Here is a 24,431-nt window from a genome sequence, read left to right as displayed (position 1 = left end):
ACATTTAATAGGAAGAGACACCGAGGAAGACCCATGACACGCTGGCCTGAACGCCTCAGGATCCCCCAGAATGAGCTGGAAAATGTTGCTGGTGAGAGGGAAGTCTGGGTCAGCCTGCTGGGTCTGCTGCCTGAGACCCGGACTAAGCAGATGAGAATGGATGGATGGAAAAAATAAAAAATATATATTAATGACATTTAACAAAAGTATATATTTTTCATCTCATACAACCTTATTATTCAAACAAATGTTAGGTCTGGGAGTTCCTTTTAACACGGCTCTACTTTCGCTTTTATCCTTTCAAAGTAAAAGCGGATTTCCCAACTTATGTTTTGTTGCTTTGCTTGAGACACCATAAATGAAATGAATGAAATGAAATGAATGAAATGAAAAATGAAAAATTTAAAGTTAAAAATTAAAAAGTTTAAATTTAAAAAATAAATGAAATAAAATGCATGAATGGCATTTAATAAAAGTACTTTCATCTCATATATATATAACATTTTACATATCTATGTTTTTATTTACTTTGACCGTTCACAGCCCGTTCGGGACGCGTCCTACTTTCAGGGGCGGAGGGAGACAGTGGGAGGAGCTATCTGCGTCACAGGACCATGAAACAGAAAGAAAACTTGACGAGGAAATAAATAAACCGTAAAAGAGTGCTCTCCCTCCCTCGTGCCGTGCTCTCGCGCGCCCGAACAACTCAACTCCCTCCCGGCTTCATTTTAACGTGTTTATTTGTGTATTTGTGTATTTGTTTGTTTGTTTGGAGGTCTGGACCGGCAGAGTCCGCGCATCATGTCGAAAACGTCCAGCCTGAAGATCCGCCGAGCGGACGCGGGGAAGGTGAGTGTGACACGCGCACGTGCACATGCACGATAAAGTACTTTTTTGGAAAAGTCCGCTCGTGAGGGAGAAAACCAAAGTAACCGGAAGTCACCGGAAGTCACCCCCGACCAGCCTCTGGGCGCGAGTGGGCTCCTTGTTTCATTCACTGCGTCCTGTTTCCTTTCCTTCAACAGGTGGAAGACTTCCGCCAGACTCTGTATCACGAGGTGCGTTCACACGTCTTATAATATATAGTTAATATTATAAATGAGCAATATCGGTGACAAAGACAATTAAGGAAGTTCATAAGATTTATAATGTATATATATTTAGAAATCTATATTTGTAATTTATTTGCTTCCCCCCCCCCCCCCCCGACAGTTGTGTGTGTGTATTTAAATATATTTATGTATTTTGAAATGTATATATTTATTTATCTGTATATATATATATTTATGTATTTTGAAATGTATATATATATATCTTTATATATATAAACACACACACACAGACAAAATAACTATGTTTTCCAGGCAGAGAATCTGTTTTCCAGCTTAATCCCCAAGAGGATTGAACATCTGGACGCTCTGCTGAAGGTCAGTGAAAAGGTCACGCTCAAGAGCCCCCTCCCCCACACACACACCATAACCTCCCTTCATCCTGTGTGTGTGTGTGTGTGTGTAGGACGGTGCCTTCAGTGTGACGGACATGTCCTCGCTCAAGGCTCCCCTGGACATCCCCATACCAGACGCCCCCTCCCCCGAGGATGAGGTGAGCCCCCCCCCCCCCTAAGAAAATACAGAATATAAAACCTGAAGATATTTGACCGTTTTAAATTGATCTCGCAGGAAATGGAGACGGACAAGAGCGAAGAGGAGAAGAAGAAGAAGAAGAAGAAAGGTGAAAAGAAGTTGTTTTTTGTTGTATCTGCACACAACTGGTACAAAAACAACAACAACAACAACAACAACAACAACATGTCTGCTTCCTGCAGCTCCACAGTGTGGCTACATCGAGGGAAACCAGAAGATCGTGGCGCTGCTGCAGAAGGTGAAGCCGGAGATCGTGGCCCTCAGGGAGACCGTCCTCACGGTGAGTTCAGGTGCGCTCTGTAACTCTGAGTGACGCGGACCCTGTTTGATGAGCTCTGCTGGTCCCTGAAGGTCTCCTGCTGGGTTCAGCTGCTCGTCCCCAAAATAGAAGATGGAAACGACTTCGGGGTCGCCGTCCAGGTGCCGTGTCCTCCGCGCACGTCGAATGCTGTTGTTGTTATTTAGTGATGATTGATGGTTTTTTTCCAGGAGAAAATCTTGGAGCGAATCGTTGCCGTGAGAACCAGAGTGGACGGCCTTCAGAACAACATCAACAGGTGAGTATTCAGTGTTTAAAGTATGAAGTACTGGAGGTGGTGTCCCGTCCTTTCACTCACCTTTACCTTTCCTGTTGAACCATTGAGGTACTTCACCGAGAGAGGAGACGCCGTCGGGAAGGCTTCCAAAGAGACTCACGTGGTGAGTTCACCAGGTCCACTCCCCTGGTTGTATAGAAGTCTATGCTTCATGTGCTACAGCTGCATTCTCTCTCCTGGCCACCAGGGGGCGACTCCTCTGGTTGTATAGAAGTCTATGCTTCATGTGTTGAAGCTGCCTTCTCTCTCCTGACCACCAGGTGGCGACTCCCCTGGTTGTATAGAAGTCTGTGTCATGTGTTAAAGCTGCATTCTCTCTCCTGACCACCAGGGGGCGACTCCTCTGGTTGTATAGAAGTCTATGCTTCACGTGCATACCTGCAAACTTGTCACCTTTCGGTGAAATTAACCGTTTTGAACTCAGAATAGGTCGTCCACGTGAATCGTGGAGATCCGAAGAGTTTTGGTTTTTTGGGGGGGGGGGGTCACCTGGCCCGCTGCCGTTGAGATTGCAGTGAGACGCGGAGAAAGTGTGAAGTGGTGCTCTTCGCAATAGAACATCTTTGATGGGCGTGTCGCGTCTCGACCAATCAGCGTTCAGATGTCTTCAGCGTTTGGGGGTTCAGGTTAGCTTGAATGTTAGCCCGCTACATCTACTCCTGTCACGCTGCACGGTGTAGCGATGCTAACAAAGTACCCGTACGTTAAACACGATGTGATTTAGCATATTTTTAGTATCGATACTTCATTAAGAGAGCGATCAGAGCGCACGCGCTGCTCCGTGTCGAGCTGTCTGCGCACACTGCGCTGCGCAGCTCACAGCGAGAGAAGTGGCGCAGCTTTAGAGACTTCGGCTTAAAAAGTAAAAAGATGCCAGAAGTGAAATGTTTCAGTCTGTAAAGTTGTGTAACTCTCCAGCTGCTCATCCTGATGAACTGTGTATCATCTGGTCAGAGACTAACGGCCTCATAGTGTATCATCAATGCTATGATGGAACCATGTAGTTTCATTCATATCTGGCTGTATTAATACTCATATTACTGTCATTTGTTAAGTGTTGAAAAAGTTGGTAAAAAGTGAACCATACAGATGTTTTATTTATTACTATTATAGATAAATATACCAGTCTCGTATTTATGGTACCATGATGTTTTTATGGTATTGAATTCTGGTATCGGGTATCATGATATTTATGGCAGGTATGTAATATGTATAGAAGTTATAATATGAGTATCGTGACAAACAGGTAGAGACAGAACAGATTCAGGGAGAAGTCCATGAGGACTGTTCCATCTAAAGGAAGTTGGTTCATGAATGACTTTAACCATATTATATATAATGACAATGTATATTTGTTATTACTATCATTATAGGGCTGAGTCAGAGCGGAGGACCTTTTGTTCTCAAACTATTTATTATCATTGTTTAGATTTGTGGTCAGAACAATAAAATGACTGTAGTTGTGGTTCTAAAAGCTTTGAGGCTTCAAACAACGTGGATGTGGTGACAAAAAAAAAGAAAGTCACCTGCACCCCCCCCCCTTGTCACCTTTTTCACCCCTCGCAGGTATGCACATGTTAGAGCTGCATTCTCTCTCCTGGCCACCAGGGGGCGGTTTCCAAAGCTCTTGATGAACTGTAGGTCCCTGACGTGGTCTCTCTCCACCCCCCAGATGGACTACCGCTCGCTGGTCCACGAGAAGGACCAGTCCATGTTCTCTGAGATCCGGATCATGCTTCTCGACATTCGCGGTTTCCACGTAAGTCGGGCGTCTCCCCCGTCGGTTCGATCCCCACGAGGACGACGCTCAACCTCTCCTCCCGTCTGCTGCAGGCCGAGCTCTATGACATCATCAGCAAGAACCTGGACAAGGTGACCAATCCAAAGGGAGAGGAGAAGCCCTCCATGTACTGAAGCTGGGGGGGGGGGGGTCTGTTTATGATGACTCTACATTTATGTTGTTCATCTCTTGAGTTCAAAACAATAATAAAGAAAAGTCTTGTTCTGCCAGCTCAGGATGTCCAGGCTGATCTTTTCATAGCATCGTGCAGCAGGAAGACAACGTCGTATTTACATCCCTCTGGAGCCGAGGTCAGAGGTCAGCACAACTGGTTTCCCTGGATCCGGAGGACCAGACCTGGATCCAGGATGGACCAGGAGGTCCTGGCCTCCTGGTCATGAGTGTGAGGTCAAATGTTGTGCAGGCTCAACTGTGATCCGTCAGGACTGGATTTTATCATCCTGGAAACAAAACAGTGTCGTTTATTTCAGGCATTTTATTGATGACCCCCATCGGCCAGAAGGGGGCGCTGTTTGCTTGTAACTGACAAGTCGATCTTCATTGAGTATTTCATCTCTCATGAAAGAGGAGGCAAAGAGATATATTATATATATATTATACTTATATCACAAACCAGTGTTACAGCTGTATCTTTTTGTATTTTATAGCATATATTTTATGTCTGATGCTCATTGTAGAATATATTATTATAATATATATATTACTAATGTAAACAGTCCTGCTAAGTTCACATTTATATAATAATTTATATATAAATATTTATAAATTTTTTTAATTATTTGAAGGATGTACAGATTATATATTTATATTAAATTAAAAAGTGGATTCATTTTTTTTAGATCAACTATTTGACTGAAGAAACTAATCGATTTTAATTTTAATATCAAGACGATTACTGAGCAAACTAATAAATACTACGTTTTTATTTCTTCGAGGGGAAACATATTTCACTTCCGGTTTCGCCTCCGCTGGCTTCCGGTTGTCTCCGCACTAACTGCCGCCAGCTTGTGGTCCTCCGGAGGGATCAGCGCAGCTTCATCAGACTCCGCGCCGGACGGTGCGCTCTCTTTCCCCGCAGACTCACACACACGCACACACACTTTGTTGCGGGAGACATTCGCGGCTCCGGACAATAATAATCAACACGTGGAATTCGTGCGGCGCGTGCGTGAGGCGCGTGAGCAGCATGAACCCCCAGTGCGCCCGCTGCGGGAAGATCGTCTACCCCACGGAGAAAGTGAGCTGCCTGGACAAGGTGAGCACCACGTGACCGCCAGGTGTCTCCTCATGACATGTGTGACCTGGAAACTACGAAAGAAGCATGGAACAGATGCTTGATTCAACTAGAGGGGACTCCTCTGGTTGTATAGAAGTCTATGCTTCGTGTTAAAGCTGCATTCTCTCCTGACCACCAGGGGGCGACTCCTCTGGTTGTATAGAAGTCTATGCTTCATGTGTTAGAGCTGCATTCTCTCTCTGGACCACCAGGAGGCGACTCCTCTGGTTGTATAGAAGTCTATGTCATCATTTATGCAGACAGGTTTATGTAAACTATATTAAAAACATTCACAGTGTAACTAAACATAGAATAAGAAACCTGTACAATATATACAAACAATAGAATAATAAGTAAATGTACAATAAACAAGAAAATAGAATTAAAAAACAAGAACATAATACAATACACAACTAGAATAGAACAATACGAAAAATGTACAACATATAGAGTAATATGAAAAAATGTAATATATAAAAAAATAGAATAATGAGAAAAAGAAAAAATATATTTAAAAGAGGAAAAATTAATTAAATGTCAATTTATACAAAAATAAAATAATGAGAAAAAGAATGTTTCAAAATGTTTTATAATAAGAAAGAAATACGATATATTGAAAACAACAGAATAATAAGAAAAATACCCACTACATAAAACAAGAGGAATATAATTATATTTTATGAAAGAATAATACTTTTTAATTGGCTAACGATAAGAGGTAACACAGTTATTGATTTATTATAGAGTCGTGTTAGCTCTCTCTGATCCATTCGTGAATAGCCAATCAGAGAACACCTTAATATATCTGTTTCATAATAATTGCTCCCTGACTGCCTCAGGACAAGTTTCCTCAGTCCCATTCATAAATAAATCAATTATGATATATACTAGTTTAATGTTGTATGATATTTACGTGGTTCTGGTTCTGATGATCCGCCTGAATTAACTCATGAAACCCGCCGAGGAACCAGAGAGTTCTGCAGCCGCCGTTGATACAACATTAAATACACAAAAGTCATATCATAGTGCACAAGAAGCAACGGTTGCATGGCAACCCCTCCGTACCCGTTGCATAACGGCGATGCATTATTCATCTTCTGTCCGACGAGGCGTCAGGTGACCAGAAGATGACAAAACACACAAACATGATCCGTGTTATGATCATGTGTGTCGTCATTAAACGTGAGGATTAAAGCTTCAGGTGTTTGAAGACGAGCCCTCACCGACCGCTCCAGAGTACCGAGGACCGGGGAGTTGGTCCTTGATGCTGAACATGAGCAACATTGTTTCAATTTCTGTCATCAACGTCGTCTCAAAAACAGTTTTTAGTGTCAAAGGATTGTATCGAATATACGGCCATTGATCAGGGATGGTATCGATACATCACACATGGTGACACTCAGTCATCAGGGGTTTGTTTTCAGGTTTAAGATGAAACATTTCTGCTTTAAAGTGTCGACAAACGAGTCGAGTACTTTATATAAAGTTGACTCGTTATGGTCTCTACAGACCATAATGTATAAATGATGACATCATGCTGTATAGAAGAAGACTTGAAACTAGAGACTGAGACATAAACTCATGATTACAATGTTTACTGAGGGAAGTAGTCACTATATAGACTTCTATACAACCAGAGGAGTCGCCCCCTGGTGGTCAGGAGAGAGTATGCTGCTTCAACACATGAAGCATAGACTTATATACAACTAGAGGAGTTGCCCCCTGGTGGTCAGGAGAGAGAATGCAGCTTCAACACATGAAGCATAGACTTCTATACAACCAGAGGAGTCGCCTCCTGGTGGTCAGGAGAGAGAATGCAGCTCTAACACATGAGGCATAGACTTCTATACAACCAGAGGAGCCACCCCCTGGTGGTCAGGAGAGAGAATGCATACGTTGTTGTCATTCTGGAGTTTGCCGCCATCAAATCTAATGTTGACGTGTGTGTGTCTGTGTGTGTGTGTCGGTGTGTGTGTCTGTGTGTGTGTGTGTGTGTGTGTGTTTGTGTAGACCTGGCATAAAGGATGTTTCCACTGCGAGGTTTGCAAAATGACCCTGAACATGAAGAACTACAAAGGCTACGACAAGAAGCCGTACTGCAATGCGTGAGTCCTGAACACTATCGACTCACTCTCCTAACGACTCACTCTACTAACGACTCACTCTCCTAACGACTCACTCTACTATCGACTCACTCTCCTAACGACTCACTCTCCTAACGACTCACTCTACTATCGACTCACTCTCCTAATGACTCACTCTACTATCGACTCACTCTCCTAACGACTCACTCTCCAAACGACTCACTCTCCTAACGACTCACTCTACTATCGACTCACTCTCCTAACGACTCACTCTACTATCGACTCACTCTCCTAACGACTCACTCTCCTAATGACTCACTCTCCTAACGACTCACTCTACTAACGACTCACTCTACTATCGACTCACTCTCCTAACGACTCACTCTACTAACGACTCACTCTACTAACGACTCACTCTACTCGGCATGAGTCCTTCCCTCGACGTGAGTCCTTCCCTCGACGTGAGTCCTTCCCTCGGCGTGAGAGGCTCTCTGGAGGCGCTCGGCCTCCATTGTTGCAGAGGAGCAGGAAGGGAGACGGGAGGATATGACATCACTCGTCACTAACGACTCTAACGACTCACTTGAATAACGACTCCAACGACGCAACAACGAGTCACAAGCTAACGGCGTAGCTGCTCCATCAACACTTATCATAACTTCATGTAGACGCACACACACGTATACACACACACGTATACACACACATCTATACACACACATCTATACACACACACTTATACACACACACTTATACACACACATCTATACACAAACACTGGTCTGGTCTCTACTCGGGTAATAATAATAATGTAGTATAATAATATGAGGTAACATTGGCGGTGTGTTTTGTAGGAACAGTGTAAGTCCTCTCATTTTTAAAATTAAAATATATATAATAATTAAAAAAATTATACATTTAAAAAAAATATTTACAAATTAAAACAAAATATTTTTAAATTATAAATAAAATATTAAATATAGAAAATAAAAAAAGAATTAACTTTTTTGTATCTATAAAATTAATTAATTAAATTAATTAATACCCTAGATTTAAAACAAATTTATTCTGATTATTTTTTCATATTTTAAATTATTTCTTTTACATTTTAAAATAAATTAATTATTTTGTTAAATATTTTTTTATCAGCAGTCAGTAAATATTTGTTATAGTAATTTAAAGTGTTTTTTTCTTCACTCCGGATCTCTGTTAGCGGTGCTGCTAATGTCACTAGCTAACGTGACTAGCTCTCCTCCTGTTGGTCTGAACACTGATTGGTTGTTTACAAAGTCACATGACCAGAGACTCTGCATACGTTCAGAGAACAGGAGCTCACACGGAGAACTTCATCAACAGGAAGATGGAGAGCGTCCAGATGACCAGCAGGAACACACACACACATACACAGACACACACACACACACACAGACACACACATACACATACACACACAGACACACACACACACATACACACACCGACACACACAGACACACACACAGACACACACACACAGACACACATACACACACACACACAGACACACACACACACTCTGTGCGTCACTGCTGCTGGGAGAGAGCAGACTGCAATCGTTTGGCAAATGTCACGGTAACATTATAGACAATGGTAAATCTAAATGTGTATCCACTCACACTCACACACACTCACACTCACACACACTCACACACACACACACCCTGGTGTGTTGTAAATCTGGTGTCTCAAGCACGCAGCCAGAGAAAGGCCGGATGTGTCTGAGGGAAAACACAGAACTCTGTCTGTGTGTTTATAGGAGTTTACATCTAGGTTATATTTAGGTTATATTTATATTTAGGTTATATTTATATTTAGGTTATATTTATATTCAGGTTATATTTATATTTAGGTTATATTTATATTCAAGTTGTGTTTACTTTATATTTAGGTTATATTCAGGTTATATTTATATTTAGGTTATATTTATATTCAGGTTGTGTTTAGGTTATATTTAGGTTATATTTATATTCAGGTTGTATTTATATTCAGGTTGTATTATATTTAGGTTATATTTATATTTAGCTTATATTCAGGTTATATTTATATTTAGGTTATATTTATATTAAGGTTGTGTTTAGGTTATATTCAGGTTATATTTATATTTAGGTTATATTTATATTTAGCTTATATTCAGGTTATATTTATATTTAGGTTATATTTATATTAAGGTTGTGTTTAGGTTATATTCAGGTTATATTTATATTTAGGTTATATTTATATTCAGGTTGTGTTTAGGTTATATTTAGGTTATATTTATATTTAGGTTATATTTATATCTAGGTTGTATTTATATTCAGGTTATATTTAGGTTATGTGTGTGTGTGTGTGTGTGTGTGTGTGTGTGTGTGTGTGTGTGTGTGTGTGTGTGTGTGTGTGTGTGTGTGTGTGTGTGTGTGTGTGTGTGTGTGTGTGTGTGTGTGTCCAACAGAGACGCTCTTTGTCTCTGAGTATTGGGTTGCACCAAAACGAACAAAGCATCCATGGTTGCCACCGGTGACGGGAGCAGGTAAAGTGAAACTTCAGGACAAAATGAGTTTGTGTGTTTATGTAACAGAGAAGAAGAAGGGAAACAAAGGATCCACATCTACACAACTACACACACTACACAGTCTTTTTACTGTGGACTAAAGTGGTAGTGTTGGTTATGGTGCCCCCTGTGGACTAAAGTGGGAGTGTTGGTTCTGTCGCCCCCTGTGGACTAAAGTGGTAGTGTTGGTTCTGGTGCCCCCTGTGGACTAAAGTGGTAGTGTTGGTTCTGTCGCCCCCTGTGGACTAAAGTGGTAGTGTTGGTTCTGGTGCCCCCTGTGGACTAAAGTGGTAGTGTTGGTTATGGTGCCCCCTGTGGACTAACGTGGTAGTGTTGGTTCTGGTGTCCCCTGTGGACTAAAGTGGTAGTGTTGGTTCTGGTGCCCCCTGTGGACTAAAGTGGTAGTGTTGGTTCTGTCGCCCCCTGTGGACTAAAGTGGTAGTGTTGGTTCTGCTGCCCCCTGTGGACTAAAGTGGTAGTGTTGGTTCTGCTGCCCCTGTGGACTAAAGTGGTAGTGTTGGTTCTGCTGCCCCTGTGGTCTAAAGTGGTAGTGTTGGTTCTGCTGCCCCTGTGGACTAAAGTGGTAGTGTTGGTTCTGCTGCCCCTGTGGTCTAAAGTGGTAGTGTTGGTTCTGCTGCCCCTGTGGACTAAAGTGGTAGTGTTGGTTCTGCTGCCCCTGTGGTCTAAAGTGGTAGTGTTGGTTCTGCTGCCCCTGTGGACTAAAGTGGTAGTGTTGGTTCTGCTGCCCCTGTGGACTAAAGTGGTAGTGTTGGTTCTGCTGCCCCTGTGGACTAAAGTGGTAGAGTTGGGTCTGCTGCCCCTGTGGACTAAAGTGGTAGTGTTGTTTCTGCTGCCCCTGTGGACTAAAGTGGTAGTGTTGGTTCTGGTGCCCCTGTGGACTAAAGTGGTAGTGTTGGTTCTGCTGCCCCTGTGGACTAAAGTGGTAGTGTTGGTTCTGGCGCCCCTGTGGACTAAAGTGGTAGTGTTGGTTCTGCTGCCCCTGTGGACTAAAGTGGTAGTGTTGGTTCTGCTGCCCCTGTGGACCAAAGTGGTAGTGTTGGTTCTGGTGCCCCTGTGGACTAAAGTGGTAGTGTTGGTTCTGCCCCCTGTGGACTAAAGTGGTAGTGTTGGTTCTGGTGCCCCCTGTGGACTAAAGTGGTAGTGTTGGTTCTGCTGCCCCCTGTGGACTAAAGTGGTAGTGTTGGTTCTGCTGCCCCCTGTGGACTAAAGTGGTAGTGTTGGTTCTGCTGCCCCCTGTGGACTAAAGTGGTAGTGTTGGTTCTGATGCCCCCTGTGGACTAAAGTGGTAGTGTTGGTTCTGGTGCCCCCTGTGGACTAAAGTGGTAGTGTTGGTTCTGGTGCCCCCTGTGGACTAAAGTGGTAGTGTTGGTTCTGCTGCCCCCTGTGGACTAAAGTGGTAGTGTTGGTTCTGGCGCTGGATTACTAGGACACGCTAACATAGTTACTAGGCTACGTTAAAATCGTAGCAGCTCCATCAACACTCATTCTAACGTCATCTCGGCGTACGGACTCTTTGAAGTGTTGCTCCTGCGGAGTGGGCGTGTCTTTGGCCTTCGTGCTTCCTGCAGACAGAAGCTTTGAATCCCAACGTTGTTGTTTTTGGAAAGGGAAGAAAACAAAGAGACTCAAAGGTCCAGTGAGATGAAGAGCGTTCTCCGCCCTTCAGTTGGTCTTTGTTGCTGCTGATGTCATCGACTGTGTTTGGGTTCCTCTCTCTGAGCTCCGCCTCCATTGTTTCAAAGGGCCGAGCGCAGCAGGAGAATACACGTGACTTTCACGAGCGTCGGGTCTGAAGAATATACGACCAGGAGAGAAAACTGCATTGTGACACCCTCAAGGCATGAATGTTGACTGTTGACAGGCAATGACCCAATAAAACTACTGACGCACCGCAACCACACCACGCACCCACTTAACGCAACCACTTAATGCAGCAACGCAACCACACCACACAACCACGCAACGATGCGACGCAACAATGTACCGCAACCACGCAATGCAACCGCAGCAACCCAATGACGTAGTGCAACCGCGCAACAATGCGACTCAACCACGCTATGCAAGCACGTACCGCAACCACGCGACACCACAACGCAACCACGTAGCGCAACAACGTAGCGCAACAACGGGATACATATACGTCTTTAACCCAAACCAGGGCTGTGTCTACTACCGCGCACTTGAGCACTTGGAGCTGACTTTGTGTTCGAAGTGCGCCACTGAAAAAACCAGCAGAATTCAGTGCACTGAAAGTACCCGGATGGTGCACTGCAAACGGGCAAAAAATGTAGTGTAAACGATGGACACTACTCGCACTAAGCGGCCGCCATCTTGGTGACGTAGCGGAAGAGGAGGAGCCATCTCGCCAGCTTTTCATTTTATTTCAAAAACAATGGCGGACAGCACAAGCGGTAGACCACGAAGCTACAGACCGTAAATGTAAGTATCAGCGGTAATTACACATTGTACTGGTATTAAAGACATGAGTATTTGGTGGAGTTAACGATGTATATGATATATACCGACAGTTAGCATACCTAGGTAGCATTAGATGCCATTGATCTGCATGGCAGTTATGATAAACTAGCTGGGTAATCCACCACCCGGCCAGTCCGACGAAGGTGCACTTTTATCGGACACTTTTCGCTTGACGAGCGGGGGCAGGTGGCGGGCTCCAGCGGCAAGTCCGACGACCGATAGATATGTCAGTCATCGGACAGTGTTAAACAACGTTAACCAATCGAAATAGCAATTTTAATTATGGATTAACAATGGATATGCTCAGTTTAATAACTGGTTAACATGACACCGTGAACGTTTGGCCACACGCCGCCCGATAATTAATACCGTTACGATAGCTATCTAAGCTTGTCCTTCTAGAAATAATTGTAGCTTTCAATCATCGTTGTGTGTTTTTTTAATGTCGTGTATGTATTAATTTAAATGTAATCGTGGTCTGGGACAGAGCACTGAATGGCTATCCTATTTCTGTTTCCTGCCCCAGAGACGTTTCCTGGAGGTGCTGGTGCTGGTCCTCTGCTGCCCTCCCGACATCTGCATCTGGCTCCAATGACCTCTGGCACCTCACATCCACCTCCAGGGCCTTTAAGAAGATGGACCGCCATCGCGTCTTCAGTATCCCGAAGGACCTCTCCACAACACACCTGGCCTTTGACAGGCAGCGGTTGTAGCTTGGAGGTGGACAGGCTGCCTGAAGGGGTCATGAGGCAGATGGGTTGGGACAGGCAGGGTAGCCACCATCCCCAAGGATACAGTATCCTGGTGGAGGGGATGACTGCTCATAGAAGATGGGGCTGTTATTCAGGACCCTGGCATCATGCTCTGAGTCTGGGTAGCCCACATGAATTTGCACTTATCATCACAGATGGCCTGCAGCTGGATGGAATGAAAAAGCTTCCTGTTAAAATAGCAGGCAGCATCGTCCGTTGGGGGCTTCACTCTGACGTGGCAGCCATCAATAGCCCCCACCACTCTGCTGAAGGCTGCCGACCCAGCTAGACGGGCGAAGCGGGCAGGGGAAGGGAAGATTATATTAATATGCAAGTCATTTTATCAATAAAATGTTGTCATTGAGGTTTTGTAGTCTTTTATTGCGTTTTCTGATTTATATTAGAATTGATGCATGTTTGTAACAATAATTAAAATGCCTGTGTGTTCAATTGCTAATTGATTCCTGTATCAGGGTAAACTTCACTACAACAGAGATGTGTATAAAAGTACAGTCAGTCAACGTAGGCCTATTACTGTGTGAATTCAAGCAGATGATGCCTATCATTTCAGTGGATAATTCTTAAAACTAATTGGAATCTAGGGACAAACATGTACAGAGTTGTCATGTTTTATTTCCATATGGTGTGTATGTGGATTGCAAAGAAGAAGGCTACTTCTGACAAAGATAATTGAGAATTTAGCATACCTAGCGAGGAGAATTTAATTGCAACAACTACATGAAGCTATGCTGTGAAGGTAAGGCAAAATCACACAATTAAATTTACATATACCATCTCGACTTCAGCCAGAAGGCGGAGGCTCCTGCCGCGATTGTGGAGGTATCGCAGTTTCCACATGGGGTGGAGAAAGGTAAACAAGGGACAACAAGAGGGCAAGAAGTGCTTCATTTTGTCACTTTAAGGGTTAGGGGATCGCTAGCAGATTTGCATACGTCACTCCCGGCTTAATTTCGCGGGTGCCGTGAACAGATTTGCGTCCGTCACTTCCGCCAAGTGGTTAACGTAAGTGTTCCATTTGAGACAGACTCATCAGCGACGCAGTGCACTGCAATACAGTGCACTGAATTGTAGTGCACTGCATTGCAGTGTACTTCGTGAAGTGTGCGGTAGTAGACACAGCCCAGGTGTTGACGCGAGTCGTCTGTGGTTGGCAGGTCCATCTTTTAATTGGGGTTGGCGGTTCAATCCCCGCCCTAATGGATGTGTCCTTGAGCACGACCCTTAACCCTGCACTGTCCCCGGTGTGTCGGCGTGGCGTCAGTGGCCCTGGAGAAGACATCGTCATCACGTCATGTGACTCTCTCTTCCAGACATTACCCCAAGACCACGTTCACCATCGTGGCCGACACACCGGAGAACCTGAGACTGAGGCAGCAGAGCGAGCTGCAGAGTCAGGTATCACACACACCACACACACACACACCACACACACACACACACACACACACCAGGCCCTCTGGTGAACACCTGTCTTGAAGCCCTCTGTCAGGCTGCATCATCTCAGAGGAGCTGAGGGAGGACGTGTTGAACATGGAGGCTGGAGGCGTAACAACACCTGCTGCGTCCAACTCCTGGAGAACATGTTCATGTCCATGTTCATGTCCATGTGCATGTCCATGTGCATGTCTATGTGCATATTCATGTCCATGTGCATGTCCATGTGCATGTCTATGTGCATATTCATGTCCATGTGCATGTTCATGTCCATGTCCATGTTCATGTGCATGTCTATGTGCATATTCATGTTCATGTGCATGTCCATGTGCATGTCCATGTTCATGTGCATGTCTATGTTCATGTCCATGTCCATGTTCATGTCCATGTTCATGTCCATGTACATGTGCATGTCTATGTTCATGTCCATGTCCATGTTCATGTGCATGTGCATGTCCATGTTCATGTCCATGTGCATGTCCATGTGCATGTGCATGTCCATGTGCATATTCATGTCCATGTGCATGTCCATGTGCATGTCCATGTGCATATTCATGTCCATGTGCATGTCCATGTGCATATTCATGTCCATGTGCATGTCCATGTGCATATCCATGTCCATGTGCATATTCATGTCCATGTGCATGTCCATGTGCATATTAATGTCCATGTGCATGTCCATGTTCATGTCCATGTGCATGTCCATGTGTATATTCATGTCCATGTGCATGTCCATGTGCATATTCATGTCCATGTTCATGTTCATGGCCATATTCATGTCCATGTGCATGTCCATGTTCATGTTCATGGCCATATTCATGTTCATGTCCATGTGCATGTCCATGTGTATATTCATGTCCATGTGCATGTCCATGTGCATATTCATGTCCATATTCATGTCCATGTGCATGTTCATGTGCATATTCATGTCCATGTGCATGTCCATGTTCATGTTCATGGCCATATTCATGTCCATGTGCATGTCCATGTGCATATTCATGTCCATGTGCATGTCCATGTGCATGTGCATATTCACGTCCATGTGCATGTCCATGTGCATGTTCATGTGCATGTTCATGTTCATGTCCATGTGCATGTCCATGTGCATGTTCATGTGCATGTTCATGTTCATGGCCATATTCATGTCCATGTGCATGTCCATGTTCATGTCCATGTGCATGTCCATGTGCATATTCATGTCCATGTCCATGTGCATGTCCATGTGCATATTCATGTCCATGTGCATATTCATGTCCATGTGCATGTCCATGTGCATGTGCATGTCCATGTGCATATTCATGTCCATGTGCATATTCATGTCCATGTGCATATTCATGTCCATGTGCATGTCCATGTGCATGTTCATGTGCATGTGCATGTCCATGTGCATATTCATGTCCATGTGCATATTCATGTGCATGGCCATGTCCATGTGCATATTCATGTCCATATGCATGTCCATGTGCATGTCCATGTGCATGTGCATATTCATGTTCATGTGCATGTCCATGTGCATGTCCATGTGCATATTCATGTCCATGTCCATGTGCATATTCATGTCCATGTGCATGTCCATGTGCATATTCATGTGCATGTCCATGTGCATGTCCATGTGCATATTCATGTGCATGTCCATGTGCATATTCATGTCCATGTCCATGTGCATATTCATGTCCATGTCCATGTGCATGTCCATGTGCATATTCATGTCCATGTGCATGTCCATGTGCATATTCATGTCCATGTGCATGTCCATGTGCATATTCATGTCCATGTCCATGTGCATATTCATGTCCATGTGCATGTCCATGTGCATGTCCATGTGCATATTCATGTCCATGTGCATGTGCATGTCCATGTGCATATTCATGTCCATGTGCATGTCCATGTGCATATTCATGTCCATGTGCATGTCCATGTGCATATTCATGTCCATGTGCATGTCCATGTGCATATTCATGTCCATGTCCATGTGCATATTCATGTCCATGTCCATGTGCATGTCCATGTGCATATTCATGTCCATGTCCATGTGCATATTCATGTGCATGTCCATGTGCATGTCCATGTGCATGTCCATGTGCATATTCATGTCCATGTGCATGTCCATGTGCATATTCATGTCCATGTGCATGTCCATGTGCATGTCCATGTGCATATTCATGTCCATGTGCATGTCCATGTGCATGTCCATGTGCATATTCATGTCCATGTGCATGTGCATGTCCATGTGCATATTCATGTCCATGTCCATGTGCATGTCCATGTGCATATTCATGTCCATGTGCATGTCCATGTGCATATTCATGTCCATGTCCATGTGCATGTCCATGTGCATATTCATGTCCATGTGCATGTCCATGTGCATGTCCATGTGCATATTCATGTCCATGTGCATGTCCATGTGCATATTCATGTCCATGTCCATGTGCATGTCCATGTGCATATTCATGTCCATGTGCATGTCCATGTGCATATTCATGTCCATGTGCATGTCCATGTGCATATTCATGTCCATGTGCATGTCCATGTGCATGTCCATGTGCATATTCATGTCCATGTGCATGTCCATGTGCATATTCATGTCCATGTGCATATTCATGTCCATGTCCATGTCCATGTGCATGTCCATGTGCATATTCATGTCCATGTCCATGTGCATATTCATGTCCATGTCCATGTCCATGTGCATGTCCATGTGCATATTCATGTCCATGTCCATGTCCATGTGCATATTCATGTCCATGTGCATGTCCATGTCCATGTGCATATTCATGTCCATGTCCATGTGCATGTCCATGTGCATGTCCATGTGCATATTCATGTCCATGTCCATGTGCATATTCATGTCCATGTGCATGTCCATGTGCATATTCATGTGCATGTCCATGTGCATGTCCATGCGCATGTCCATGTGCATATTCATGTCCATGTGCATGTCCATGTGCATGTCCATGTCCATGTCCATGTGCATGTCCATGTGCATATTCATGGCCATGTTCATGTGCATGTCATGTGCATGTCCATGTGCATATTCATGTCCATGTTCATGTCCATGTCCATGTGCATGTCCATGTGCATATTCATGGCCATGTGCATGTCCATGTGCATATTCATGTCCATGTCCATGTCCATGTCCATGTGCATGTCCATGTGCATATTCATGTCCATGTCCATGTGCATGGACATGGACATGAATATGCATGGACATGCACATGGACATGGACATGAATATGCACATGGACATGCACATGGACATGAACATGGCCATGAATATGCACATGGACATGCACATGGACATGCACATGGACATGAACATGGACATGAACATGGCCATGCACATGGACATGAACATGGACATGAACATGGCCATGAATATGCACATGGACATGCACATGCACATGGACATGAATATGCACATGGACATGCACATGGACATGAACATGAATATGCACATGGACATGCACATGGACATGCACATGGACATGAACATGGACATGAACATGGCCATGCACATGGACATGAACATGGACATGAACATGGCCATGAACATGCACATGGACATGGACATGCACATGGACATGGACATGCACATGGACATGCACATGGACATGGACATGAATATGCACATGGACATGCACATGGACATGAACATGGCCATGAATATGCACATGGACATGCACATGGACATGCACATGGACATGAACATGGACATGAACATGGCCATGCACATGGACATGAACATGGACATGAACATGGCCATGAACATGCACATGGACATGGACATGCACATGGACATGGACATGCACATGGACATGCACATGAACATGGACATGGACATGAACATGGCCATGAATATGCACATGGACATGCACATGGACATGAGCATGCACATGCACATGGACATGCCCATGGACATGAACATGGCCATGAATATGCACATGGACATGCACATGCACATGGACATGGACATGGACATGAACATGGCCATGAATATGCACATGGACATGGACATGCACATGGACATGGACATGAATATGCACATGAACATGCACATGGACATGAACATGGCCATGAATATGCACATGGACATGGACATGAATATGCACATGAACATGCACATGGACATGAATATGCACATGGACATGCACATGGACATGAACATGCACATGGACATGCACATGGACATGAACATGGCCATGGACATGAACATGGACATGAATATGCACATGGACATGAACATGGACATGAATATGCACATGGACATGCACATGGACATGGACATGAATATGCACATGGACATGCACATGGACATGGACATGAATATGACATGCATGAATATGCACATGGACATGGACATGGACATGAATATGCATGACATGGACATGGACATGAATATGGACACATGGACATGCACATGGACATGGACATGCACATGGACATGCACATGGACATGAACATGCACATGGACATGGACATGAATATGGACATGCACATGGACATGGACATGAATATGGACATGGACATGAATATGCACATGGACATGGACATGAATATGGACATGGACATGCACATGAATATGCACATGGACATGCACATGGACATGGACATGGACATGTACATGCACATGTCCATGTCCATGTCCATGTGCATGTTCATGTCCATGTGCATGGCCATGTTCATGTCCATGTGCATGGCCATGTTCATGTCCATGTCCATGTGCATGTCCATGTGCATATTCATGGCCATGTTCATGTCCATGTGCATGTCCATGTCCATGTCCATGTTCATGTTCATGTCCATGTGCATGGCCATGTTCATGTCCATGGCCATATGTCCATGTCCATGTGCATGTCCATGTGCATATTCATGGCCATGTTCATGTCCATGTGCATGTTCATGTCCATGTCCATGTCCATGTTCATGTCCATGTGCATGTCCATGTCCATGTTCATGGCCATGTTCATGTCCATGTGCATGTCCATGTGCATATTCATGTCCATGTGCATGTTCATGTGCATATTCATGTCCATGTCCATGTGCATATTCATGGCCATGTTCATGTCCATGTGCATATTCATGTCCATGTCCATGTGCATGTCCATGTCAATGTGCATGTCCATGTCCATGTGCATATTCATGGCCATGTCCATGTCCATGTCCATGTGCATGTGCATGTCCATGTCCATGTGCATGTCCATGTCAATGTGCATGTCCATGTCCATGTGCATATTCATGGCCATGTTCATGTCCATGTCCATGTTCATGTCCATGTCCATGTCCATGTCCATGTCCATGTGCATGTCCATGTCAATGTGCATGTCCATGTCCATGTGCATATTCATGGCCATGTTCATGTCCATGTTCATGTCCATGTCCATGTCCATGTGCATGTGCATGTCCATGTGCATATTCATGGCCATGTTCATGTCCATGGGCATGTCCATGTGCATGTGCATGCTCATGTCCATGTGCATGTCCATGTGCATGTGCATGTGCATGTCCATGTGCATGTCCACGTCCATGTGCATGTCCATGTCCATGTCCATATTCATGGCCATGTCCATGTGCATGTCCATGTGCATGTTCATGTCCATGTGCATGTGCATGTCCATGTGCACGTCCATGTGCATGTCCATGTGCATGTTCATGTCCATGTCCATGTGCATGTGCATGTGCATGTCCATGTTCATGTCCATGTTCATGTCCATGTTCATGTCCATGTTCATGTCCATGTTCATGTCCATGTGCATGTCCATGTGCATATTCATGGCCATGTTCATGTCCATGTGCATGTCCATGTGCATGTCCATGTCCATGTCCATATTCATGTCCATGTGCATGTCCATGTGCATGTCCATGTCCATGTTCATGTGCATGTCTATGTCCATGTCCATGTGCATGTTCATGTCCATGTCCATGTGCATGTGCATGTCCATGTGCATGTCCATGTCCATGTGCATGTGCATGTCCATGTGCATGGCCATGTTCATGTCCATGTTCATGTCCATGTGCATGGCCATGTTCATGTCCATGTTCATGTCCATGTTCATGTCCATGTGCATGTCCATGTGCATGTCCATGTGCATATTCATGGCCATGTTCATGTCCATGTGCATGTCCATGTCCATGTCCATGTGCATGTTCATGTGAATGTTCAGGACTTTGGTTAAAAAACTAACACTAGGTATCTGATGACAAATACCTGGTCGTTGAAGCCAAGATACAAAAAACACTCATCCTGCAGATCCTGTGTGTGTGTGAGTGTGTGTGTGTGTGTTTGTGTGTGAGTGTGTGTGAGCAGACAGCAGGACAAAAGGACAGATGTCCACTCAGCAGTCAGCAGAAGGGACATGCTGTTTACCATGGGCTGTGTGTTGTTGTTGTTGCTGTTGTGTGTTCAGTTCTCCTCTTCTCCCCAAAAAAATCTTTAATTTTTTCATGAAACTTTAATATCATACGGTCACCTTAAGGAGAAGACGAGTCCTCTTACTCCTCTTCCTCTTCCTCCAAAGTTACTTAACAAAATAACGTAGCTGAAGCGTGAGAACGTGTTACTGTCTCTTTAAATATGTCCGTTGATCAGATTCCTCCATCAGACTCCGCCTCCTGCACGAGGTGTTAATTCCACCCTCCGTGTGTGTAGGCCTGTGTGTGTGTGTGTGTGTGTGTGTGTGTGTGTGTGTGTGTGTGTGTGTGTGTGTGTGTGTGTGTGTGTGTGTGTGTGTGTGTGTGTGTGTGTGTGTGTGATTCAGCTCGTTAGCTTGTCACATTAGTTCAGCGAGGAGTCTAAAACTGATGTGGATTTTATCTGCTTTATAACTCGAACAGGGACAATCACCATGAGACCAGAACACACTCACACACTCACACACACACACACACACACTCACACTCACACTCACACAGCCTGACTCACATATCTACACACCCCAGCAGGACGTTATGGCTAAACGAGCTGCAGCGTTTCCTCTGAAGGTCAGAGCGAGAAATAACCGCCTGCTGCTCTCTTGTTGTTGTTGTTGTTGTTGTTGTTGTTGTTCTCTCTGGGCTGTCAATAGGCTGCTCTGCCTGCTGTTTGGCAGTGGTCCCTTTAAGGTCTCGGGTCCCCGTAAGGTCTCGGATTCCTTTAAGTTCTAAGGTCCCCTTAAGGTCTCAGGTCCCTTTAACGTGGGTCCCTGAAGGTCTGGGCCCCTGGAGGTCTGGGTCCCTGGAGGTCTGGGTCCCTGGAGGTCTGGGTCCCTGAAGGTCTGGGTCCCTGGAGGTCTGGGTCCCTGGAGGTCTGGGTCCCTGACGGTCTGGGTCCCTGGAGGTCTGGGTTCCTGGAGGTCTGGGTCCCTGACGGTCTGGGTCCCTGAAGGTCTGGGTCCCTGAAGGTCTGGGTCCCTGAAGGTCTGGGTCCCTGAAGGTATGGGCCCCTGAAGGTCTGGGTCCCTGATGGTCTGGGCCCCTGAAGGTCTGGGTCCCTGAAGGTCTGGGTCCCTGAAGGTCTGGGTCCCTGAAGGTATGGGCCCCTGAAGGTCTGGGTCCCTGAAGGTCTGGGTCCCTGAAGGTCTGGGTCCCTGACGGTCTGGGTCCCTGAAGGTCTGGGTCCCTGAAGGTATGGGCCCCTGAAGGTCTGGGTCCCTGAAGGTCTGGGTCCCTGACGGTCTGGGTCCCTGAAGGTATGGGCCCCTGAAGGTCTGGGTCCCTGAAGGTCTGGGTCCCTGAAGGTCTGGGTCCCTGACGGTCTGGGTCCCTGAAGGTCTGGGTCCCTGAAGGTATGGGCCCCTGAAGGTCTGGGCCCCTGAAGGTCTGGGTCCCTGAAGGTCTCTCTCCCTGCAGGTGCGGTACAAGAAGGACTTCGAGGAGAGTAAAGGACGGGGGTTCAGCATCGTGTCCGACACGCCGGAGATGCAACGACTCCGAAGGACTCAGGAGCAGATCAGCATCGTACGTACACACACACACACACACACACACACACACACACACACACACACACACACACACACCACACACACACACACACTGTGTTAGTGTTTGTCCTGGTGTGTGTGAGTGCAAGTGACATGTGTAACGGTGCATTTTGGTCAGAGAGCCCAGTCCCACACACACACACACACACGCACACACACGTACAGTGTGACATCATCGAGTCCTCCGTGTTGATGACATCATCATTGAAGAGGAGCTTCTTCTGGACCAGTGAGTGTAAGTGACCATCATTTAATATTCATTATTTAAAGAGACAGTACTAATTGTTTATAAGTGTGAAGTATGAGGTACTCAGTTAATTAATACTCACACATTCTCTCTCTCTCTCTCTCCCTCCCTCCCTCCCTACCTCCCTCTCTCTCTCCCTCCCTCTCTCTCTCTCTCTCTCTCTCTCTCTCTCTCTCTCTCTCTCCCTCCCTCCCTCCCTCCCTCCCTCTCTCTCTCCCTCCCTCCCTCTCTCTCTCTCTCTCTCTCTCTCTCTCTCTCTCTCTCTCACTCTCCCTCTCCCTCCCTCCCTCCCTCTCTCTCTCTCTCTCCCTCTCTCTCTCTCCCTCCCTCTCTCTCTCTCTCTGGCATTCAACGGCCTTTTTGAGGCTGACCTGGTGCTGAGAGAAGAGGTGTGAGGAGGAGTAGGAGGAAGGTGTGAGGGCGGTCGAAGAGGAGAGAGAGGGAGGGAGAGAGAGAGAAGAGAGAGAGAGAGAAGAGGAGGCGTTTAGGTTTGAAAATGAACGAAGAAGAGACCTGTTTCTTTGTATTGATCTCACATCAGTCGGGCTCTGCCTTCACGTTTCATTTAGTGTAAATATTAACGATCACAGGATATGATGCATGTACAAAGTACACACAAGGACCTACAAAACACACAAGTACACACAATACACACAAAGTACCTACAATACACACAAGTACACACAATACACACAAAGTACACACAATACACACAAAGTATTGGACACGGTGTGTATTGGCATCGTTGGTTCCGTGTCGCCATCTTTGTAGTTTCTTCTCGGATGCTAAGCTCCGTTACCCGGTGACTCCGTCGCTCCGTCACAGCGGAGGAACCACGTCACACGGTGCAGAGCTGCTGTGGTGTTGATGTGTTGTTGTTGTTGTTGTTGTTGTGTAGCCTCATTCAGCAGATGGGCGCTCTGCTCCGGCTCAGGTTCCTCGTCCGGTTTCCTCTGAGCTTCACCATCTGACACTTAGGATGCCAGATGGGATCAGTCTTCATCACTCCTCTTCATCACTCCTCATCATCACTCCTTTTCATGTTTCCTCTTCATAACTCCTCTTCATCAGTTTCTATTTTTACCTTTATTTTTATTTAATATAAATTTATGAATATATTTATATATATAAATATATGTATATATGACTATGGGAACAAGGAGAGGTCAAACTTAATAAGAGGTTCATACAAATGAAATAAGAATAAAATTAAAAATAGAAACTGTACCAGAGCATTCCTTCCAGCTAACGGTATTCTTCTCACCTTCAACACACACTCACACACACACACACACACACACACACACACACACACACACACACACACACACACACACACACACACACACACACACACACACACACACACACACACTCTCTCTCTCACACCCCCCGATAAGCTCTGGAGTGGAGGCTAAATAAAGTCCAAAAGTGATAAGAGGAAACCAACCAGCCGCCAGCCAGAAGACCCTCAGAGAGAAGAAGAGCGGTGACGGAGAGAGAGAAGACGAAGAGCGAGAAGACGAGGAGCGAGAAGACGAAGAGCGAGAAGAG

General features: G+C 45.2%; 2 protein-coding genes and 1 long non-coding RNA gene across 3 annotated transcripts; all 3 read left to right on the top strand.

Moving 5' to 3' along the window:
• Nucleotides 1–625: 625 nt before the first annotated feature.
• psme2 (proteasome activator subunit 2) lies at nucleotides 626–4,252 on the top strand. The gene is made up of 11 exons (XM_056433514.1): nucleotides 626–849; nucleotides 1,026–1,058; nucleotides 1,365–1,427; nucleotides 1,516–1,602; nucleotides 1,680–1,731; nucleotides 1,826–1,923; nucleotides 1,995–2,063; nucleotides 2,133–2,200; nucleotides 2,288–2,342; nucleotides 3,912–3,998; nucleotides 4,073–4,252. The coding sequence occupies exons 1-11, from the start codon at nucleotides 802–804 to the stop codon at nucleotides 4,151–4,153; spliced, it is 741 nt and encodes a 246-aa protein (XP_056289489.1). The 5' UTR covers nucleotides 626–801; the 3' UTR covers nucleotides 4,154–4,252.
• Nucleotides 4,253–5,113: 861 nt separating this feature from the next.
• Nucleotides 5,114–23,942, top strand: LOC130205932 (LIM zinc-binding domain-containing Nebulette-like). Its single transcript, XM_056433515.1, has 5 exons — nucleotides 5,114–5,295; nucleotides 7,327–7,421; nucleotides 14,549–14,633; nucleotides 22,497–22,604; nucleotides 23,776–23,942. The coding sequence occupies exons 1-5, from the start codon at nucleotides 5,227–5,229 to the stop codon at nucleotides 23,932–23,934; spliced, it is 516 nt and encodes a 171-aa protein (XP_056289490.1). The 5' UTR covers nucleotides 5,114–5,226; the 3' UTR covers nucleotides 23,935–23,942.
• On the top strand, nucleotides 12,356–13,581 carry LOC130205933 (uncharacterized). The gene is made up of 2 exons (XR_008834004.1): nucleotides 12,356–12,426; nucleotides 12,992–13,581. It is a non-coding gene; the product is annotated as an uncharacterized LOC130205933 (long non-coding RNA).
• Nucleotides 23,943–24,431: the final 489 nt, after the last annotated feature.

The sequence above is a fragment of the Pseudoliparis swirei genome, chromosome 16 (assembly GCF_029220125.1).
Source record: "Pseudoliparis swirei isolate HS2019 ecotype Mariana Trench chromosome 16, NWPU_hadal_v1, whole genome shotgun sequence".
Lineage (NCBI taxonomy): Eukaryota > Metazoa > Chordata > Actinopteri > Perciformes > Liparidae > Pseudoliparis > Pseudoliparis swirei.
This window is presented reverse-complemented; position numbering and strand designations above follow the sequence as displayed.

Coding starts and splice junctions, on each gene's coding strand:
- psme2 (XM_056433514.1), top strand. CDS start 802: ATGTCGAAAACGTCCAGCCTGAAGATCCGCCGAGCGGACGCGGGGAAG. Junction 1,059..1,364: donor GCCAGACTCTGTATCACGAG/GTGCGTTCACAC, acceptor TATGTTTTCCAG/GCAGAGAATCTGTTTTCCAG. Junction 1,603..1,679: donor CCCCCTCCCCCGAGGATGAG/GTGAGCCCCCCC, acceptor TTGATCTCGCAG/GAAATGGAGACGGACAAGAG.
- LOC130205932 (XM_056433515.1), top strand. CDS start 5,227: ATGAACCCCCAGTGCGCCCGCTGCGGGAAGATCGTCTACCCCACGGAG. Junction 14,634..22,496: donor AGAGCGAGCTGCAGAGTCAG/GTATCACACACA, acceptor CTCTCCCTGCAG/GTGCGGTACAAGAAGGACTT. Junction 22,605..23,775: donor CTCAGGAGCAGATCAGCATC/GTACGTACACAC, acceptor GTTGTTGTGTAG/CCTCATTCAGCAGATGGGCG.